General features: G+C 42.3%; 1 protein-coding gene across 1 annotated transcript in view; it reads left to right on the forward strand.

The window, feature by feature from the left end:
- Nucleotides 1–20,047, forward strand: part of ttc27 (tetratricopeptide repeat domain 27) — a 243,222-nt gene that overhangs the window by 208,690 nt on the left and 14,485 nt on the right. Inside the window, exon 19 of the mRNA XM_041207509.1 lies at nucleotides 14,168–14,365. Within this exon, the coding sequence (XP_041063443.1) occupies nucleotides 14,168–14,365 (198 nt within the window). The remainder of the gene's footprint in view (nucleotides 1–14,167; nucleotides 14,366–20,047) is intronic.

Below are 20,047 nucleotides of genomic sequence, written 5' to 3' on the forward strand. Positions count from 1 at the left end.
ACATAACGTTCTTGCTTTTATACTCTATGCCTCTATTTATAAAACCTAGGATCTCATATGCAATTTTTAGCCTCTTTCTCAACCTGCCTTGATACCTTGGACAGTTTGTGTGTGTATATACACCAGGTCTTTCTGTCCCAGCATCCCTTTTAGAATTTTATCCTTTATTTCATGTTGCCTCTCCTTGTTCCCCCTGCCAGTTTCACCTTCCACATGTCTGCCCTTTTCACCGGCATGTTATGTCCTCTTTCAGTCTATCACTACCCTCCTCACTATTCACTAAACTTCCCAATTTTGTATCATCAAATTTTGAAGTTGTGCCCTGTATGCCCAAGTCTATATCATTAATATATACACCAAGAAAAGCAGCGGTCCCAGTACTGACCATGGGCAACACCGCTATATACATTCCTCCACCCTGAAAAATAGCCATTTACCAGTTTCCTCGGTTGTCACTCAGCCAACTTTGTGTCCATGCCACTGCTGTTACTTTTATTCCATAGGCCGCAACTTTGCTGACAAGCATATTATGTGGCACTTTTTGAGATGTCTTTTAGAAGTCCATATACGCCACATCACATTACCTTCATGAACCCTCTCTTTGTTACCTCATTGAAAAAAAAAACTCAATCAAATTAGTTAAACAAGATTTTTCTTTACCAAATCTGCACTTAGCTTTTGCTAATCCACTTTTGTTCAGGTTTCTGTTAATTTTGCTCTGAAATATTTCCCAAGAAACCCAATTCAACTAACAGTTTTTTCAAATCGGGCTATGGGAAATGTAATATATGTTGGAACAATGGGACATCAGTTTAACCATCAACAATGCAGCACTGTCTGTGGTGACAATCTTTTCATTGCCTCAAATTTTGGAGGGTTCCTTGAACCCGTGACCTTCTGACTCAGCAGTGAGAGTGCTACCAGCTGAGCTCAGCTGACACTTGTTTAGGCCTTTTCTGAACCAGACAGTTTGAAGGAGCCGAGTTCAACATGTCCATTTGAAACTGGATTACTCTCAGCCAGTGACTGCACCTCTTCTGCTGCTCCGCTTCAGTACACAGTGCACTCAGTAACTTGTTCCAAGTTAATTCCCTGCCCCCCGCCCCCCCCACCAATCTCTTCGCCCAGTGCTTAAAAGACATAGGGCGCGAAATTTAAAGATGTTGATCAAAATGGATCCTGATGTCGAACTCTGCAAATTCAGTCATATAACTTGTGTGCAAGATCCTCATTCTAATACTTCAAGAAAGGTTTCTGTTTGTACAATTCATTTGAACCTAATTCAGCAGAAAAATATACAGGACAGAGGAGGCGGAGGCATCTGAAGCAATCAAGTGTTTTTTTTTCTTTATTCTTTCATGGGGTGTGAGAGTCGCTGGCAAGGCCAACATTTATTGCCCATCCCTAATTGGCTTTGAACTGAGTAGCTTGCTAAGTCATTTCAGAGGGAAATTAGGAGTCAACAACATTGCTGTGGGTCTGGAGTCACATGTAGGCCAGACCAGGTAAGGACGTCAGATTCCTTTCCCTTAAGGACATTAGTGAACCAGATGATTTTTTTACAACGATCGTTGACGGCTTTATGGTCACCATTATTGAGGCTAGCTTTCACTAGTTGAATTTAATTTCCACCATCTGCCATGGTGGGATTTGAACCCGTATCCCCAGGCCTCTGGATTACTAGTCCAGTGACATTACCACTATCTTTCCATATCGGTTGTATCTCTGAAAATAGGGGAAATAGAGAATGGGGGTTGCGAGGATGGTTAGCTCTCTACATCAAGATCCAGGATAATCCTGGACTTGTGAGCGAATTTGGATGAAGAAGGACATGCTGTGTATTGCTTTTGATGATCAAAGTTTATAAGTAGGGCCTGTCTTGAATCATGGCTTTTTGAGAACACTGTCAACTTTTTTAAACAACGTTTGGTGGCGTTTTGGATGGTATGTATGTTCTCAAGTGAATGTGAATGATGGATTAGTTTGCTGAGATTAAGTACATCAGTCAGTTCACCAACAAATCCAAAATAAAAATCTGATCTGTACAAAAGTGACCATGAGGATATTAGATTGTCATTAAACCCAGCCGGCTCATTAATATCCTTTCGTGAAGGAAACTTGCCCTCCTTGCCTGGTCTTGCTGATATGTGACTCCACTTCCACGCCAATATGATTCATTCTTAACTGCCCTGTGAAGTGGCACAGCAAACTACACAGGGATGGATGACAAATGCCAGCTTTACTGTCAATGCCTACACCCCAAGAACAAATTTTTTAAAATTAAATTCCAGACTCGCAACATGCATGTTTGTGACCTGAATACACAAGATATTTTAACCATCGTTATTCTTTTATATTGCCTTCTATTACCAGCCATGATTGACCTATTGGACATCTTTTGTGCACTTGTGGAGATGGGATTGTTGCTTCACTACCAGTACAGTTTGTATGCACCCTGCATGTTCCTCTGTCCAGATTATTTTGCTCTAGGCCATCTGGTGATGTAGACCTCATTGCAGAAATTTGCTTCTCGATGGGGTGGCTAGAGTCGAATTTGTGTCTGTGGTTTCCCAAATAGTGAGAAACTGGATTTTAGAAGCCAGGCTGTTGGGGATAGAGGGGTGAATTAAAAGTGAGATACTTCCTGCCAGGGAGTGAGAGGAATTAATAATCAATGCACGCCAATCTTCTGCCAGTTGGCTCCCAAGTGCCATTGGCTTGCCAGTTCTAGAGAAGAATGTACGGCACTGAGAGGGACCAAGAAGGGGAAAAGTATTCTGAAACTATACCATAGTCGAGCTCACAATAAAACTCTTTATTCTTCCATGTTATTTGTTAAAAATGATTTGGTCCTTGTCTGTTGATTATTTGGTTGCGATCACTAAAGAGCTGAAAAGTACAGTAATAGTGTGGGAGCAGTCGTTTTGACTCCTTGGTGCTGATGCAAGTTTGTAAAAGCCTTGCCTAATCGCAGACAATGACTAATCTGTGATTCATTTAGTTAAACGTCCATCATAAAATCTGCAAAAACCTTTGAGGCTTTTTATTTTCATTTTTGAGCGTTCTTTTCATGACTAATTTGTGAGCTGAATAGGAAAGTTGATAAATTGCCATTATCTTGTAGGGGATGTTTTACTAGCTTCTGCCAGCAGAGTGGATTAAATAAAAAGGAATACTATATGGCACAGTGTGGTAGCATGCTGTCCTTTCAGCTCAGGAGCCTGGGGTCTGGAGTGCAGCCCAGACTGGTGGATTAAAGTTTCCTTTCTTTGCTGGCTGCAAGTGTCCTTGGGGAAATTAGTTGAGGCAGTCTCAGCCCAATTCCTAATGGGCACCAGTTAACAGTAAAAATTGCTCATAATTAGGCACTAATTGACATTAAATTGGCAATTCCACTTAGAACCAATAAGGACGCCTGATGTGGGAAATGGAAATGTCACATTGTTGCAGTTGGACATGCTTTTCTGAGGCTTGGATTTTGGCAAGGCGAGCTTGCAAGTTTCAAAATTGAGTCCCCATTGTCAGCAGATTAACGTCTGTCATCAGTTTCTGTATCTATTGATTTTCTAGCTTATTAATACCGAATTGTACCTGTTTGAGAATACAGTCCCACCACTTAAAAAGCCCGCGTTTAAAATTGGTAGTCCCTTCTGTCGGCCAGAATCCTCATTTGCGTTATTGTCAATCTGAAAGTTGTCAGACGTGGCATTTTAAATGCTAGATTTATTTTTGGGCAGAAAGAGCTGTGCTTATTCATTAGTTTGCACCTCATTAAGGTGCACCGAGTGTTAAGATGACCATCCCCATTTTATCACCCTTTCTCCATAATTATCACAATGCTAAACCAACTCAGAAAGTGCTGTTTCTTTAATTGTTGCTGAAAGGATGGACACATTGCTGAAGCTTTTTGCCTTGTACTCATCAGGACAAGCATATTCCTTGTGTTTGCAAAGAACAGGTCCCTCCGAATGAATGTATGTCACTTCTAGAAAGTGCAAATGTGCCATATTACGAACTTGACTGATTATCTTTAATTATTAGTGTAGCTATTAGCACACTCAGGATTAACCTAGAAAGGTAAAATATCTCAAAAATTGTACAACAGGCTAAGTAAGCTCTTTCATGGTGCCACAATGTAGTGGCTACACGAGTGGTATTTTCCACTAACCGAATGCTGCGTCAGTCCAAAAAGAAGGTCCACCTACCACAAGAGCAGCATCTTGTATAAATTTCAGTGCTGGTGCAATGCCAGGTACATAGGCCATATGTCCCAATGATTGGCTGATCAAATCGAACAGCCTTAACCTTCAGTTCATAACAGGCAGGGTGCAGGCCATATTCAACCAGCCTGCACTTTCAAAGCTCAAAACAAAATATCTGCTGTTAGATGTGATTCCACAACTGGGCAGCACTTGTTGAATAATCCTGAATGTGCTAATCGCTACATTAACAACCAGTTTAAGATAATCAGTCATGCTTGTAACGTAACTCATTTACATTTGCTAGAAGTGATTATACATTCATATGCAGGGACCCGTTATCAGCAAACAAAAGGAATGTGTTCAAGCTTTGCACCTTTTTTCAGTTACCTGAGAACATGGGGAGCCTGAAGTTCCCTGTGCGTTCTCCATGGCAACACCTCAGCCAGTCTGGTTGGCAAGTCAACTCTATCAGCACCCTTTTCTCCTGTAGTATAAATTGTTGTGATCGTTTGAAATTTGGCATTCTTGTGCTTGCCCTGATGAGTGCAAAATGAAATGCTTCGGCAACATATCTCTCTCTTCAGCAATATTCAAGTTCTCTGCTACCAAGCGACTTTCTTTTATTACGTAGTCTGCTAAGAAATATTTAAATGTGGCTTTCGAGTCAAAGTAGAAAGCTCTGGTAACCATGACAACGTCGCCGCTTCAGTTCCAAAGTATTACCTATGTATGTTTAAATTTTAATTTTACCTACATATAAGTGAGAAGTAGTTTAAACTCTTAACTAATGATATTGCTAATTTATTGTTTTTTCTCTTAATAATTCTATTAGATCATACTCGCTATACTGGGCCAACAGATGTGGCTGCCTATTAAATCAGTGTAAATCTATATTATTATAGAACATGGAAATCTACAACTTTCACCTATAGTATGAATCAGAAGAAATCAGTTATTAACAGCATGTTATTTACTGGCTGTTTTGGTGATGCAACCCTTTTGAATAGCATAGATCATTTCCAGTAGACTGCCATAAGTCTTGCCAAACATTCTACCAGCCACCAGGCAAAACGTGTTTCACACAAACACGGTGGAGACTGCAGCTACCATTTTCTGTAATGATTGTTTTACTTTGTCACAATTTTGTAAAAGTTAGAACAGGATGTTCCTGGGATTATGTCTATGAAGAACCAGCCTGGTTCAGTGGTAGCATTCTCACCTCTGCGTGTTCAAGCCTTGCTTATACATTCAACGTTTAATCCAGTATTGACACCACTAAGGCGTTTCAGAGGTGCTGTCTTTTGCATGAGTCATTCAACTTCTGCAGAATGTAAAAGACCCCAAGGCGCTATTTAAAGAAGAGCAGGGAGTTCCCTGGGTGCCCTAGCCAACATTCATCCCTCAACTGAAATCAGGAATGTGTCATTACCAACAACAGGCTTCCAACATTGAAAAGTTCGAAAACTATTGACACAAAGGAACTTAACTCCATCCCCTCAGGTTTTATCCTGGTAATGTTATAAAGTTTGCTGGTGAGGGAAATGTTCAATTATAAGTTTGTCCCAAGTTTTTGATGTTTTCCGGTACTGCAGACATTATTCCCCAGTTGAGGGTGTAGGCTTGCAGGAAATGACCTCCTGACAATGTGTTCTTAGTCCAGCCAGTACAAGGTGGGGCTCAGCCTCCCTTTCCTGCTAAGGAAGCACCTGGCTATCGCCACTTGATGCTTCTTGCTGATGACCTGAACATCAGGAGCTCACTGTATGGGATATCATAGGTGTGAACCTGTGTTTTATATTGTATGCCCGCAGTTTAGGACAGAAGATTAACCTGAGGTTCAGTAAAATCCATGGTCACCTGTCTCCAATGGCTATTTTAAGCAGGATCTTATACGAAATAGATAGCAGGGAAAGAGCCTTCCCAACACCATGATGGCTGGAGCATGGTGACATGAGTACGCACCACCTACCCAAAAGAACAGTGAAAAAACCCAGGGCTAGTAAGAGAAAAAATGCTCTCAACCCCTTCAGGCAATCAAAACAATTTCAGTGATAGCAATATCCTTTTTATAAACTAGTTTCAGCAAAGTTTCCTCCCTTTTTAATGGTGAGTGTTAAATTTCCGAGGCATTGTGCATTGATCCATCTCCTTCACATTGCTGGAAGTTGATGTTTCTGACAAATATTCAAAAACATCAATGAGAAATTGAAGAAATCCTAATTGTATTTCTTTCTATTGAATACTTTTGAAGAATTTGGCTTCTAAATGGGAGAGAGCAGCAATGCTAAGCCTATTGCTCAGAGAAAAGTCCGAGCTTGCTTTTATCAGGATCTGACGTTCCAGGATACTGGGAACAGTGATTGTGTTTTTTGGTCAGAAATTCCAGTGTGTTTGTAGACTATTTTGTTACAAGTACTAATATTCTAAATACTTTTTAATTAAAATGTAATGCTTGGAAAGAAAATGTTATGAAAAAATGTTATTAAAAATGAGCCGTGCCCTTATAGCACATTTTCATAGAGAACACTATGCACGTGCTGATAAAGTTGCTCTGCCACCTTTACCACTTTGGATGGAGCATGGAGCAGTGCAAGTCTGGGATCTCGCGATTTAAGTTTTCACCATTCCTAACACTGCATCTTTTTACCCTGAGGCTCACCCTTTCTACAGTATTTTGAAATCACATAAGGAGAATGCTTTATTTTGACTGTGTTCACCCCTTCTCTTCTGCAGCTACTGTGTTGATCCTTTATAGGATAAATGCTGCGCAAGCACTGGACACTCTTTGGTATCTCACCAATGTGGCTATTTTCCACGTGAGCACCAAGACAATGAGTGGTAGCAGCTGTGCAACCACCAAATATTCAAAAACATCAAAAAGAAATAGAAGAAACCCCAGGAGTGTTTCTGTTCATCAGAATAGTTTAGTTTTGAAAAGTGAGTTGGCTGTCCAAACGGAACAGTGGTGAAATGCGGTTTTATACAATGAATAAGGATCTATCAGCACGTTTAATAACAAATCTATTAGTGTATAATCAAGAGCTTGGGTAATTGGCCAAAACTAGCTGCAGCATGAATAATTTTGCAATTTAATAAGTGATTAATAAGTAAGCGGATAAGTAACCTAATGGAATAACAAAAGGACATTGTGCGTGAGGCATAACAAAATATTTGTTAAGCAGCAGCTGCATACCACTCACCCACTACCATGAAACAGGAAGACAGTTGTTAACTTTTACTTATTTGATCAAGAGGAAAACACCCTTTTTCATTTTAAGACCATCGTTTTCGAATCCAGTGCAGGTATATGAGCAGAATCAACTATTATTTGCACGTGCTCCCTTGTTCTAAAATAATTTTCATTGCCCAAGAAGCCTGTTGGAAGTAGATTGAATTGTGGCTGTAATAAGGGAATTGGATAGGCATCTAAAGAGAAAATTTGCAAGGGTTACAGGGAAAGGGCGGGGGAGTGAGACTAGCTGAGTTGCTCTTGCAGAGAGTTGGGGGCTGCCTTGTGCGCTCTAAACATTCTGGTCGTTCTGTGACTTTTTTGCACTCTGGCAACCTCCCCAGGTTTTGGGCAAGTTCTGTTTAGGTGAGTAATGCTGATACTGCTTGTACAGGAAGATTGTCTGCTTATGCTGGCAGAAGCCACTTTCCTTTGCCAGTTTTCTTGTAGTTCCTGTTGAGAAACTTCCCTCGGCAAAAAGGTGATAACCTGAAGACCCGGGATCACTTTTTCAGAGGACTATGTTCTTAGCATCATTCACAGTTTGTCACCACAGATTGCTTTGACCCACACTTCAGTTTGAAAGAAACAAAGGAGCTGGATTTTCAATTGTCTAGAGGAAAACTGTCAAGAGACAGTTAACCTTAACAGTCTCATTCAATGACAGTGTCAGTCGCAAAAAGGCTGTCATTGTTTTAATGTATTGCTTTAAACAAAACTCATTGTTACATGGGTTCCTCTCTGCAAGAGCACCTCAGCTAGTCTCATTACCCTGTTCTTTCCTCATAGCCCTTGCAAATTTTCTCTGTTCTGCTGCTTATCCAATTTCCTTTTTGCAGCCATGTTGCAAAGATATTCATCTTGGTGATAGTCTTCTCAAAAACTGTCATTTTCTCCATTATCGGATGTCTAGATTCAGTCTAATTGGAACAGTGTGAACAATATTGAGAAGAAGTCTCCGTCTTCAATCAGGTTTCCACCCCTGCCATAGTACCGAAATGGCTCTCATCAATAAAACCCTACATGACTGATCGTGGTAAACGATTCTCCCTTGCTATTTGTGGCCTTTGAATGCATCATCCTCTTCCAATGCCCCTTTCCATTATGCAGCTAGTGTGATCAGAGCACTGTAAGAAATCATGAAACATACATTTACCATTAGATTGTGTTGGCTCCGAGGTTCTGGGCAGCAGAGAGGCTGGAGAGCAGATATATCAGGAAGGCCAGAATTTGTGGTGGGAACTGATTCTTCCAGGATTTCGATTGGATGCAAGAAACCTGGAAATTCCATTCAGGGAAGGGGGAGCAGATGAGCCTTCCACTCATGCTCATAGCAAGGGAGCATGTGTGGAAATCTCCACTTCATCTCTGGTAGGTCCAATCAGCTTAGAGGTGCCATGAGTTCATTCAGAGTTAATTGTTATGCATTAACCCATATCTGGCAGAGAAGGAACCACACGGATTTTAGTTGATTAGAGACCCTGCATACTTATGGAACTGTTGCCTAGTCAGGAACATGAGAAAAGCACTGGGGGAAAGGTCCAAACTGCACATGATGAATCTCTTGGGCAGAATTTTCTTGTTGAGATAATGCGAATAGCATTTTTTAAACTAGATGTTGGACGTGAAATATCCAATGGCACTATTTTGAAGAAGAGCAGAGGAGTTCTCCCTGATGTTTATTGTTTATCCCTCAACCATTTGCTTATCCCAATGCTTATCCTATTGTTTATCCCTCAGCCAATATCATCAAAAAAACCCAGATTACCTGGCCATTATCACATTAATGTTTGGGGGAAGTGGCATGTGCAAAATTAGCTGCTCCGTTTCCTATATTAAAACACTGCAGTTCAAAAGCACTACATTGGTTGTAAAATGCTTTGGACCGTGCTGAGGTTGGGCTGTATAAATGCAAGACTTTATTTCAATATAAACACCAACTTCAGTATTTTTCACCTGGTGGAATTTTAGACCAAAAACTCAGAGTCCCCAAGCCCTACACAATGTCCTAACTCTATGCCTTTAACTCAACCGCAAATAACACCCACTTTTGCACCTGTTTGTTGCAGAACTAGGAAAGTTGCGCATGTAGATGTATAAAGGTAAATTCTCAGAAGTAGAGAAATCAAATTAAGGAGATAAGAGGGAAATAATTAATTTAGAGAGAAACACTTGTGAACAATAAAAAGCCAGGACTGCGTGTGGGGGGAATGGTTGGGCAGACTTGCATTTGTATGGTACTTTTCACAAACACTGGATCTCTCAAAGCACTTTACAGCTGGTGAAGTACTATTGAATTGTAGTCAGTTCTGCAATGTAGGAAACATGGCAGCCAATTTGTGCACAGCAAGCTCCCACAAGCAGCAATGTGAAAATGACCAGAAAATCTGTTTTTGTGTTGTTGATTGAGGGATAATTATTGGCTAGGACACTGGGGATAGCTCCCCTGCTCCTCTTCAAAAGAGTGCCATAGGATCAAAGCAATGTTAATTGGTCAGAGTTAAATATCAAATTAAATTGGTCATTAATCACTTTTTTAAATCCCTGTTCGAAAACCTGGGAGTCTGATCCTAAAGCCTTTCTTTATTACCAGTAACTTTATATTTATTATATAAACAGGATGCACAGCAGAGAATGATGATGTATCTCTTTTACTCTGCTCATGAGAAAGACCTTGACAGCCTGCCATAGATCGAGGTATATAAGTTGACCTGGCATATAAGATGACCCAATTTTTATGGCACCTAAAACCTTGTTTTTGCATACATTTGGCATAAAAGTTGACCCCTCCCCCCGTTTCAGCCATGAAACGCTTTAGTCGCATTAGTAGTTAGCCTCAATTTTTCACCCCAGAAATGCATGTTTTACTTACCTTTACAATGTAAGTTGGTGCATGGTATCAAGCAGGCGATAAGGACTGTGTTGCGAAGAAGATGTTTGGGAGTTTAAGACGTGCCCACACAGAATAGAACACACATGGCATTGCAAGTTATGATCAGAAAGGGCCCTCCAGCAAAATGAATGAGGTACAAAGCGCTTCCAAGCTATAAGTCATAACTTTTGCTAAATAACTCATCAATAATTGAGGGACTTGATGTTTGTGAGAAACTGGTGCAAGAATGGAAGAAGAAGGAATCTGCTCTGAAGAAGATGCCCAAGACCAAATGCGCCATCACAACAGGAACCAGCCACTGGCCTCATCTTGAGAAACATGTATCACAATGGGTCCTCGAAAACCATCAGAATAGTGACATCACCACCAGAAATGCAGTGCATCTATATGCACTAAAGTGGGCCAAATCAAACCGAGTCCAACAAAGATTTCGGACCAACAGCTAGTTGGTGTAGCCGTTTCATGGAACGAAAATTTCTAGTGTTGGGACAGAAGACCAAAATTGCTCAGAAATTACCAAGAAACCTTAGTGCCAAAATTACCAATTTCCAGTGGTTCATCATCAGACAGTGACAAAAACACAAGTACCCATTAAGTCACATCGACAACACGTATGAAGCATCCATGAGTTTCGGTGTGCCCAGCAGCCAAATCGTGGAGTGGGAAGATTTGAAAAACTGTTCTGGTGAAAACCACAAGGCATGTAAAGATAAGATTCATGGAGGCACTAATCTGCATGGCCAACAGAATGAAATTAAAGCCTATGCTAATTTTCAGCCATAAAACCATGCCAAACATCTGGTTCTCTGCATGAGTTTTTCTTCACGTCCATGATAACAGGTGGAAGGATGAGGATGGAATGTAGTTATGGGTTGATAATATGCGGAATGAGTGTCCCTGTGGCCTTTGTAAAGAATGCAGATTATTATTGTTGGACATGGTCAAGAGGCAGCTTGCAGTTATATTGGCGGGGATGGGGGGATTTAACTTCTGTAGTTCAATCTTTGGATGTGTACCTCAACAAGCCATTCAAGCATCATGTTTGCACAGAATGGAATAGGTGGATGGTTGATGGCAAAAAAAGTCTTCACAAAAATTGGAAATATGCACTCTGCCCCGCTTGACGCTTTGTGTGGCTTCATCATCAAATCGTGAGATGCTGTTAGTGCACAAAATGTCATCAGATCATTCAAAAAATGCAGAATATCCAATTCAATGGATGGAGAGGAAGATTATTTGTTGTGGAGGGATGATTCTGAAACCAAAAACATCACATCTGATCCTTTTTTGATACCACAGGGATAGATGATATGATGTAGTTCGCATCACATGGTGCATCTATTCACTGGTCAATTCATGAGCTTATTTGACATTTTAACACTGAGATTTTATTGTTTTTAGTTACCTGTTCATCCTGTTGGACAATAATTACTATTTATATTAAAGACATTAACTATGCCCTGTACATGGGTACAGTCAGGAATCTTCGCTAGTTGTCTTGTAGACTGTGAATGCCTCAGCTGTTCTGTGCTTTAGGGAAAAAAATTACTCATTATAAGGTTAATATGTCTGGATCACCAGTTAGAATTAATTAGTGGCTTTTTGCATGTGGTTTCTTCAGTGTTGGTTCATATTGTTCCAAAATTGCCTGTATATTGCTCATCAGGGGACAGTAAAACCACATGCAAAGACTCATTTGTATTTGTTTGGATAACATTATAGATCAACAGTTTGAACTCAAGACTTATTAAATCACTTGCGTGCAGTAGTAACATTTTTCTCTGCTGTACTGCGCAATGATGTATAGCCAGTCCTATAGCCAGTTCCAGTCTAACAGATTTCCCTTGCTACAGTTTGGTTCCTGTGTTTGCCCTCTCTTTAAGGGGGTAATTCATGCTTGGATTGAATTCCACAAACAATCGTGGCTTTCCAGTATGTTGCTGAAATGGCTGTTTCTCATTTGTGAGGCTGGACAACGAGCCAGATGCTAAAGGTGTAAGGTGCATCACAGCCTTGTTTAATCCTGTCTGCAAGTATTGCATCTTTCAAACAAATCTGGAACTGGAAGGCAGGTTGCTTACTCTTAGCAGCTTGCAGTTTTATTGACAATTATGAAATGAACTTAAGTATATTTTGTTCTCTGGATATGGACGACGCTGGATTTATTCCCCTTCCCTAGCTTCCCTGAGAAGGTGGTGGTTTCTCAAAGCCGTGAATTATCCTCAACCTCTCAATAACCCTGAATTGCCCTCATCAACTTCCACTCTTTTAAATACAATGAGATCAATAGTTTATAAATATAAATTACAGATTGATCCTGGGATAGCTATGTCATAGTAGGCCACAAGGCTTATCCTGTGCAAATTCCCAGGATGCAGGTCCATTACCCTTTGCAGCCCTTGTGGTGGTGATGCCCTCACCCAGCAACACTGAAGGAACAGTGGTCTCTTTCCAAATCAATGTGGTTTATGACTTGGAGGAGAATGTTCAGGTGATGGTATTCCCATGACGTTGCTGTGCAGCCCTTCATGATTATAAAGGACACAGTGGATTTTGAAGTAATCTTGGTTAGTTGCATGTAGTCCCACCTATGGATGTACACTGTAGCTGATATTGAGTGGGTGTCAGTCAAGTTCAAGGTCCTGGGTGATGTTGAGTGCTGTTGTATCTGCCACATCCAGACAAGTAGTGAGTATCCCATCACACTCCTCACCTGGGCCTTATGGAGTTGCTATCAGAGGCCAGGAGAGCTAACCTCCACCCTGGTCTCAAAGCCATGTTATCGATGATGCGGCTAGATTTAAACTCCCAGGAAAACGTTAATGCTGTATCTTTATTCAGTGAATAACTATGGTATAGTGATTAGGGAAGCTTCATTCCCACTGTATGGTAAGTAACAATGCAGTTTCAATGCAAAACAATGACACCTTTAACAAAGTAAAACATCACAAGGCGCTTCACAGGCACGTCATCGGCTAAACTTTGATAATGAACTGTGAGCTAATAGGACAAATCACAAAATACTTGGTCAAAAAAGTAGCTGTAGGGAGAATCTAAAAGGAGAGAGAGCTGGAGATTTTTAGGAAGCTAATTCCAGAGCCTTGGCCCAGGCACCTGAGGGCACAGCCGCTAGTGGTGGAGTGATTAAAACTGGGAATGTGCAGGAGACCAGAATTGGGTAACCTCAACCAGAGTGGTGGCAGGGGATGCAGCTGTTGGTTTCACCCTTCTGGGCTAAGGAGGAGAAAATTGGCCAAGGTTCCCCTGGTGCCTCTGGACGTTGGCTATAGCTGCAATCCTCCCTGAGATTCAATTAGCTGCTAGCATTCACCCAACTGGTCGTATACAGGTGAAATGTTCACTCTGGTGAGGTACTGGAAGGTGACTGGTGACTGTGGGACTAGTGAGGGATCAAAGCCTTTAGGAGAAGAGAGGAGGATATTTAGTGAGAAATTGTATTAAAAAATCATATATCCTGTTAAAGTGCATAGGGATCTTGATATGATTATTTTTTTGCCTCATTAATACTGAGTCGAAATGTGCTCCCATCACTGCCCTCGCAGAAATCTGTTCAGTTTTTTCTTTTCAAAGAGTTGAGGGAGGAAAGTTGGCCAAGACACTTTAACATCCACTCTCTTTTAAAACGCTATACAAAGAGCAGCATTCATTCATTTTGTACTGCACTGGGGTGTTGCTTTAAGTTATTGTCGCACTCGAGTTCTAGTACAGAGCTGAAACCCACAGCCTTCTGGCACACAGACGAGAGTGTTTTACCAGCTGGGCCAGGTTGACCAAAAAGAATGCATGTGCACAAATTACAGTCACTTCTCGTGCTCATTTCAGGTTCTGAAAATTCTGGTACAAGCTGTGAATGAAGGGATTGCCGACTGCAAAGGGGACTCCGCAAAGGTATTGACAGGAAAACTGCGGGAGCTCTTTGGCAGGGTGACTTCAAAAGTAACCAACGATGCTGAGATTTGGAAATTGTATGCCAAGCTTTGGGGAGACGGGCAAACAGAGAACACAGAAGACAATGAAAAGGTCAGTACCCAATAGTGCTGTGCAATTTGCGCAGGTCCCAAGCATTCTGCTTCCATCTGACTTTTCTCTTTCAGCTCTCATTGCCCAGGTTCATCACCTCTCCCTCTGCCATTCTGAAGAAGAAAGAGGATCAGGCAAATAAAGACCTGGCTAGCCTCTTCCACTGCCCTGCTTAAAACAGCTACAAGAAAGCGCAAAAGAGTTAATGTTGGGTGACACCCCTCCCCCACGTGTTCCCTGAGTGCCCAGTTCATGGATCTAGATTGAAAGTTTACAGCCTGAAGGATCTAATTGCTGCCTTTACCAATGTGCTGCGCTATTGGGGCGTCTTGCCTGCTCATGATTTAGCATTCTAAATCACCCACAGCTTTGCAATTTTTCAATGTCTTCTGTGTTTAATTAGTGATGGGGGTGTGTGTGTACACAGATATTCAGCATTCTTTTGTGCTAGCCCTACCTCTTCAACCAAAAACTCTTTAAATATAAATGCCATATATTTTATTTTTAACATTAAAAAAAAAATGGCCCCTGATCTTATGATCAGCAGCGAAGCAGAGGTGTATGCCACTAACCGTTAAAAACCACGGGCCTACCTCTTTTGTTGGCTGCAGCAGGAACTTGCTCTCCCTGCTGCAGCGTGGATCCATTGCACGGTGGGTAGGGAGGCCTAGTGTCAAGGCGCAATTCCAACAAAGCCACATATCCTTTAATACCATGAGCTGAAGACATGCCTCTTGAGGCCTGTCTTCAGTTCAATGACAGTTAAGTGTTTTTATAGAGCAAAAAAATGAACAACTGTTAAACTGCAATCACTGTGGCCCCCCCCCCACCCCCCGGGCCACCCTGACACCTCCGGCCCCGGCTCCACTCCCCACCCCTCCTTGGCTCTCCACTGAAGAGCTGGGGTAGAGGGATAGGGTGGGTGCCAGGAATGCTGAGAGTGTTTTGACATGCCTGTTGATTTAAAGGGCTGTGCTCCTGAGCTAGCTCCGTGCCTGTTTGGCGTAACCTTAAATAAATCATTGCCCTGGATTTACCCCAATATTTGCAATCAGCCGAAGTTTACATGCTGATGAGACCCAGTGGGACCATCAGCTCGGGCTACCCCGCAGTCATTTCAGGCAAACCTCAACTGGTTCACCACTGTTGGGACTGCAAGATCTGGACTAATTTATGACAAGGGAACTGAAACTAAGACCTAAACTGTAAGCAAAATTTTACAGTGCTTGTGTCTCAAAGTACATTATTGTGGGGGTGTAGATGTAGGAATGCAAAATATTATGCACTTATTAACTCATTTATTGAGTAAATATTTCTGCTCATGTTTTGGTTTGAAGTATTTTCTTTAAAAGCAGATTGCTTGCTCCTAGGCCTGTAGTGACGGTGTTCCTGTACCATCCTTTAGGTAATGTGTCACACACTGGGACATCCAAGCAGCATGCTGGAGATTGGCAACTTGCGGTGGGGAATTGTGGTTGCAGGTCTGTCCAACCATTCCACACCAAATACTGTAGATATCGACATGAAACGTGCTGCCCATTTCCAGCCAGTACCCTATCCAGGACCTGCTAACTTCTGTCTGAAGCTCAGGGCAACTTTGAGCCCATAAAATTGTTTGAAGGAGGAAGAAGAACTTTGCCACAGTTAATCAGTTTTCCCTGATGCTGTTTGAGGGAAACATGTTAACCTGGACACTGGCAGAACTCCCCTGCTTTTCTCCAAATGATTTGTGTTTTTAATGATAGATCAAGTAAAAAACAAACAACTTTTAATTGCGGCCAACCCCCCACTCCCAGACACCTCCGGCTTTGCTCCCCACTATTCCCTCACTTTCCTCCAACACTGGGGGGACCTCATGGATTTTCTTTAACCTGGAATAGCAGACGGGGCCTCAATTTAATGTTGAATCTGGAAGACAGCACTGCTGACAAGGCAGCACTCTCTCAGTAAGGCACTGAAGTGTCAGCCTGGATTGCATGCTCAAGCCCTGGTGTGATTTTAACCTTCTGACTCAAGAGCTGTGGAATATTACCAATGAGATTCAAGGAGAGAGGGGTCTCCATATCAGCATCCAGGTGATAGGATTTATATATGGATATTTTAAGAAACTTAATAGATTTTCAGTGCCAAACCATATCTTTCTGCAGTTATTTCAAGGGAAGTGCGGTTGATGGCTCTAGTTCAAATTTCCCATCCAGAATACATTAACTTTATAAATTGGCATTTTCATACTAAAGGATCAGAAAATTCCTGCCACGTAACTCCACCGTTTTTTGACGCAGACTCCCAGAGGTCTTGGCCCAGACACCCTGATATTTGCAATGCCTGGAGAGTTCACCATACTCAATCATTTCACTGCCATGGCCCAAAACAGTTCTGGAAGTCTTTGACTTACACTTTCATGCTTCTCATAAGCACAAAAAGTCTATTCAAATAATTGACAAAAAAACAGTCCTTTCAGTGAATGAGGAGGCTCCATGCGGAGTTCTTTTTAAAAGCATGTTCGGGATTTACAGTGCTAATATTCTTGACTTGTTTTAAATCCAGGAACTTGCAAGCACTTGGAGGGGGAGGCACATATTTGCCTCTGCTCTGCTTATTTGGGCAAAGCCTTATGGCTCTCCTTGCACTGTGCCTTGAGACACTTGATACTTGTATGGGCAGACTTTCTCTGTTAATACTTAATCCTGTACAGCTCTCCAGTCAGGATTGGTGGTGATGTGGAGATTTCTGTCTGCGAGCACCAGGCTCCCCTTGGTGCATCACCTGAGACTGGTGCACAGTACTCTGCTGCGGAGTATGATAGAGCAAGGCATGAATGCCTTGACATTCAGTGGCATTACCATCACTGAATTCCCCCACTATCAACATCCTAGTGGTTACCGTTGACCACAAACCGAATTGGACTCGCCATATAAATACTGTGGCTGCAAAAACAGATCAGAGGCTAAGAATCCTGCGGCGAGCAACTCACCTCCTGACTCCCCAAAGCCTATCCACACCTACAAGGCACAAGTCAGAAGTCCACTAGCCTGGATGATTGCAGCCCCAGCAACACACAGGAAGCTCGTCACCATCCAGGAAAAATAGCCTGTTTGATTGGCACCACATCCACAAACATTCACTCTCTCCACCACTGACGCACAGTGGTAGCAGTGTGTACCATCTACAAGATGCACAGCAGCAACTCACCAAGGCTCCTTAGGCAGCACTTTCCAAACCCACAACCTTGAAGGACAAGGGCAGCAGACACATGGGAACACCACCACCTGGAAGTTCCCCTCCAGATTAGCCATGATCTTATCGAGTGACAGAGCAGGCTTGAAGGGCCAAATGGCCTCCTCCTGCTCATATGTCCTATGTTCCATTTCCAGCCGCAAGTAGCCATTATTTTCAAGGTACCTGCTTATTGATGACCGAAATGAATTAAAGTTCATTCTCGCTACATTCAATGCCATTGACCCAAGAAAGAGCAACAATGATCACTTAATCACCACAGGTGTATAGTAAATTCAGCAGCATATTACTGGGCAAGTACTACACCTAATCTAAATCAGAAAATGCTGATGTTACACATCAATTTCAGATATTACACATTAGTTATCATTTGAATAGCATTACCATGTGTCACCAGTAATTAAATGTGAAATAGCTTGCATATTTGTTTGGATGTTTGCTTTGCTTCCAAGTGTGCATAGGTTAAAGAAACACTTCTTAATGACTTAAATGTGTAACGTTTTTTTAAGCTTATTGCTGTGTTTATTTTTCATCAAATTAGATTTTTAAAATGCACACACTTTGCACCATTTCCCTCCCTGGTAACTGTCTGAGGCTGAATCAGACTGTGAACAACGTCAATGTGATATCTGACCCTGTGATGCGCTTCTGACCACATGTCTGTGCTGCCACTAAGCCTGTCTGTTTCCACCTTCATGACATTTCCAGCCTCAGCTCCCCTTTGCTGAAACCCTCATTCGTGCCTTTGTTATTTCTAGACTTGATTGTTCCAGTGCATTCCTCGCCAGCCTTCGTATTCTACCTTCCGTAAATTTGAAGTTATCCAAACCTCTGTTGCCAGTGTCCTAACTTGGACCAGATGTTGGTCACACTTCACCCCTCTGATGGCTGACCTCTACACTTGCTCCCAGTAAAACAACTCCTTAGTTTTAAAATTTTCATCCTTTCCTGGCCCCTCTCCTCCCTATTTCTGTAATCTCCAAGATATCTGTGTTTCTCTCATTCTGACTTCGTAAGCACCCCTGATTTTAATAGCTCCACCATTGGTTGGATATGGCTTCAACTTCCCAAGCTCTGGACTCCCTCTCTAAACCTCTTCTGCCTGTCTACCTAGGTTTCCTCCTTTAAGGCACTCCATAAAACCTACCCCTTGAGCCAAGCTTTTGGTCATCTGCGCTATGTGGCTCGGTGCCATATTTTGTTTTATAATGCCCATGTATATCACCTTGAAACATTTTATGATTTTACAGGCACAATGGGTTCTAACTTCTGAGCTCCCAGTGTCAAATTTGGGGGGTACCCCAAAGATGCGCTGGGGAACCCCTCTCAAAAATTCAAAGGTAAGGGTTACACGGCAATTGTCCAGAAGTGCAAACTTCCTCTGGACAATTGCCCTGCTCTGGGAACCCACCTGAAAATGCGAGTTAACTTGCAATCTTTCGATGGTTCCAGCTCTTTACAAAAATAGTTACTCAGAAAAAGTTAGAAGAATTAAAACCTCTTTTAACTCCTTGGTAACTATTGTAAAGACACAGACTGACCCCCAACCCAATCTGACCTGACTTCCCCCCCCGCCGATGTCCAACTCCCCCCACACCCCTTATGTCCAATTCCCCCCATCCCCCTGATGTCCGGCCCGAGCCCCATCCTGCAATGTCCAACACCCCCCACTCTCCCCCAATGTCCAACACCCTACTCCCCCCCCCACCCTACAATGTCTAACACCTCCCCACTCCCCCCTCCTTGATGCCCAACACCCCCCACTTCCCCCTCCTTGATGTCTAACACCCCTCCAATCCACCCTCCCCGATGTCCAACATCCCCCCACTCACCCATCCCTGATGTCCAACATCTCCCCCAGTCTCCCACCCTCCGATGTCCCACCCCACCCTATTCCAGGCCCCCACACCCCCCAAATCCAACCCACTTACCTTAGGCACTTGCCTTCTCCCTGGCCTGTCAATCTCAATCCACCTTTAAACTTAGCTGGTTTACAGCAGCCTTGTGCTGTAAGTAAGTGTCCTTCTTGAATCCGACCCTGCTGGGCTGCAATTTTGGGTTTCAGAGACAGCTGCACTGCTTGGATCTCAACTCACCGGAAGGTCGGTTGAGACAGGCATGGTAGAAATTTGGCGTAAGTTATTGGGCATGGTGTGGCAATCCAATGCTGATTGCCACTCTGAGTAAGTTATGGCCCTATATAAATACATGTTATAGGCTGACTCGCAGTCACTGAGGCATTATTAGGAAATCTATATTTATACTATAATTCCATAATTAACTGGATGTGCTTAACCTTGACTGGCAAGTGATCGCTGAACATCCTGATTGTGTAGTTATTTTGATCATTGTTCATTGGACCACTCCACCTCCCTTTAGATAAAGGAGAATAGAGTGGTGTTGATGAGAAGGAAGTAGAGATGTAATGGAGAAAATAAATAAACT

This window comes from Carcharodon carcharias, chromosome 2 (assembly GCF_017639515.1).
Source record: "Carcharodon carcharias isolate sCarCar2 chromosome 2, sCarCar2.pri, whole genome shotgun sequence".
Lineage (NCBI taxonomy): Eukaryota > Metazoa > Chordata > Chondrichthyes > Lamniformes > Lamnidae > Carcharodon > Carcharodon carcharias.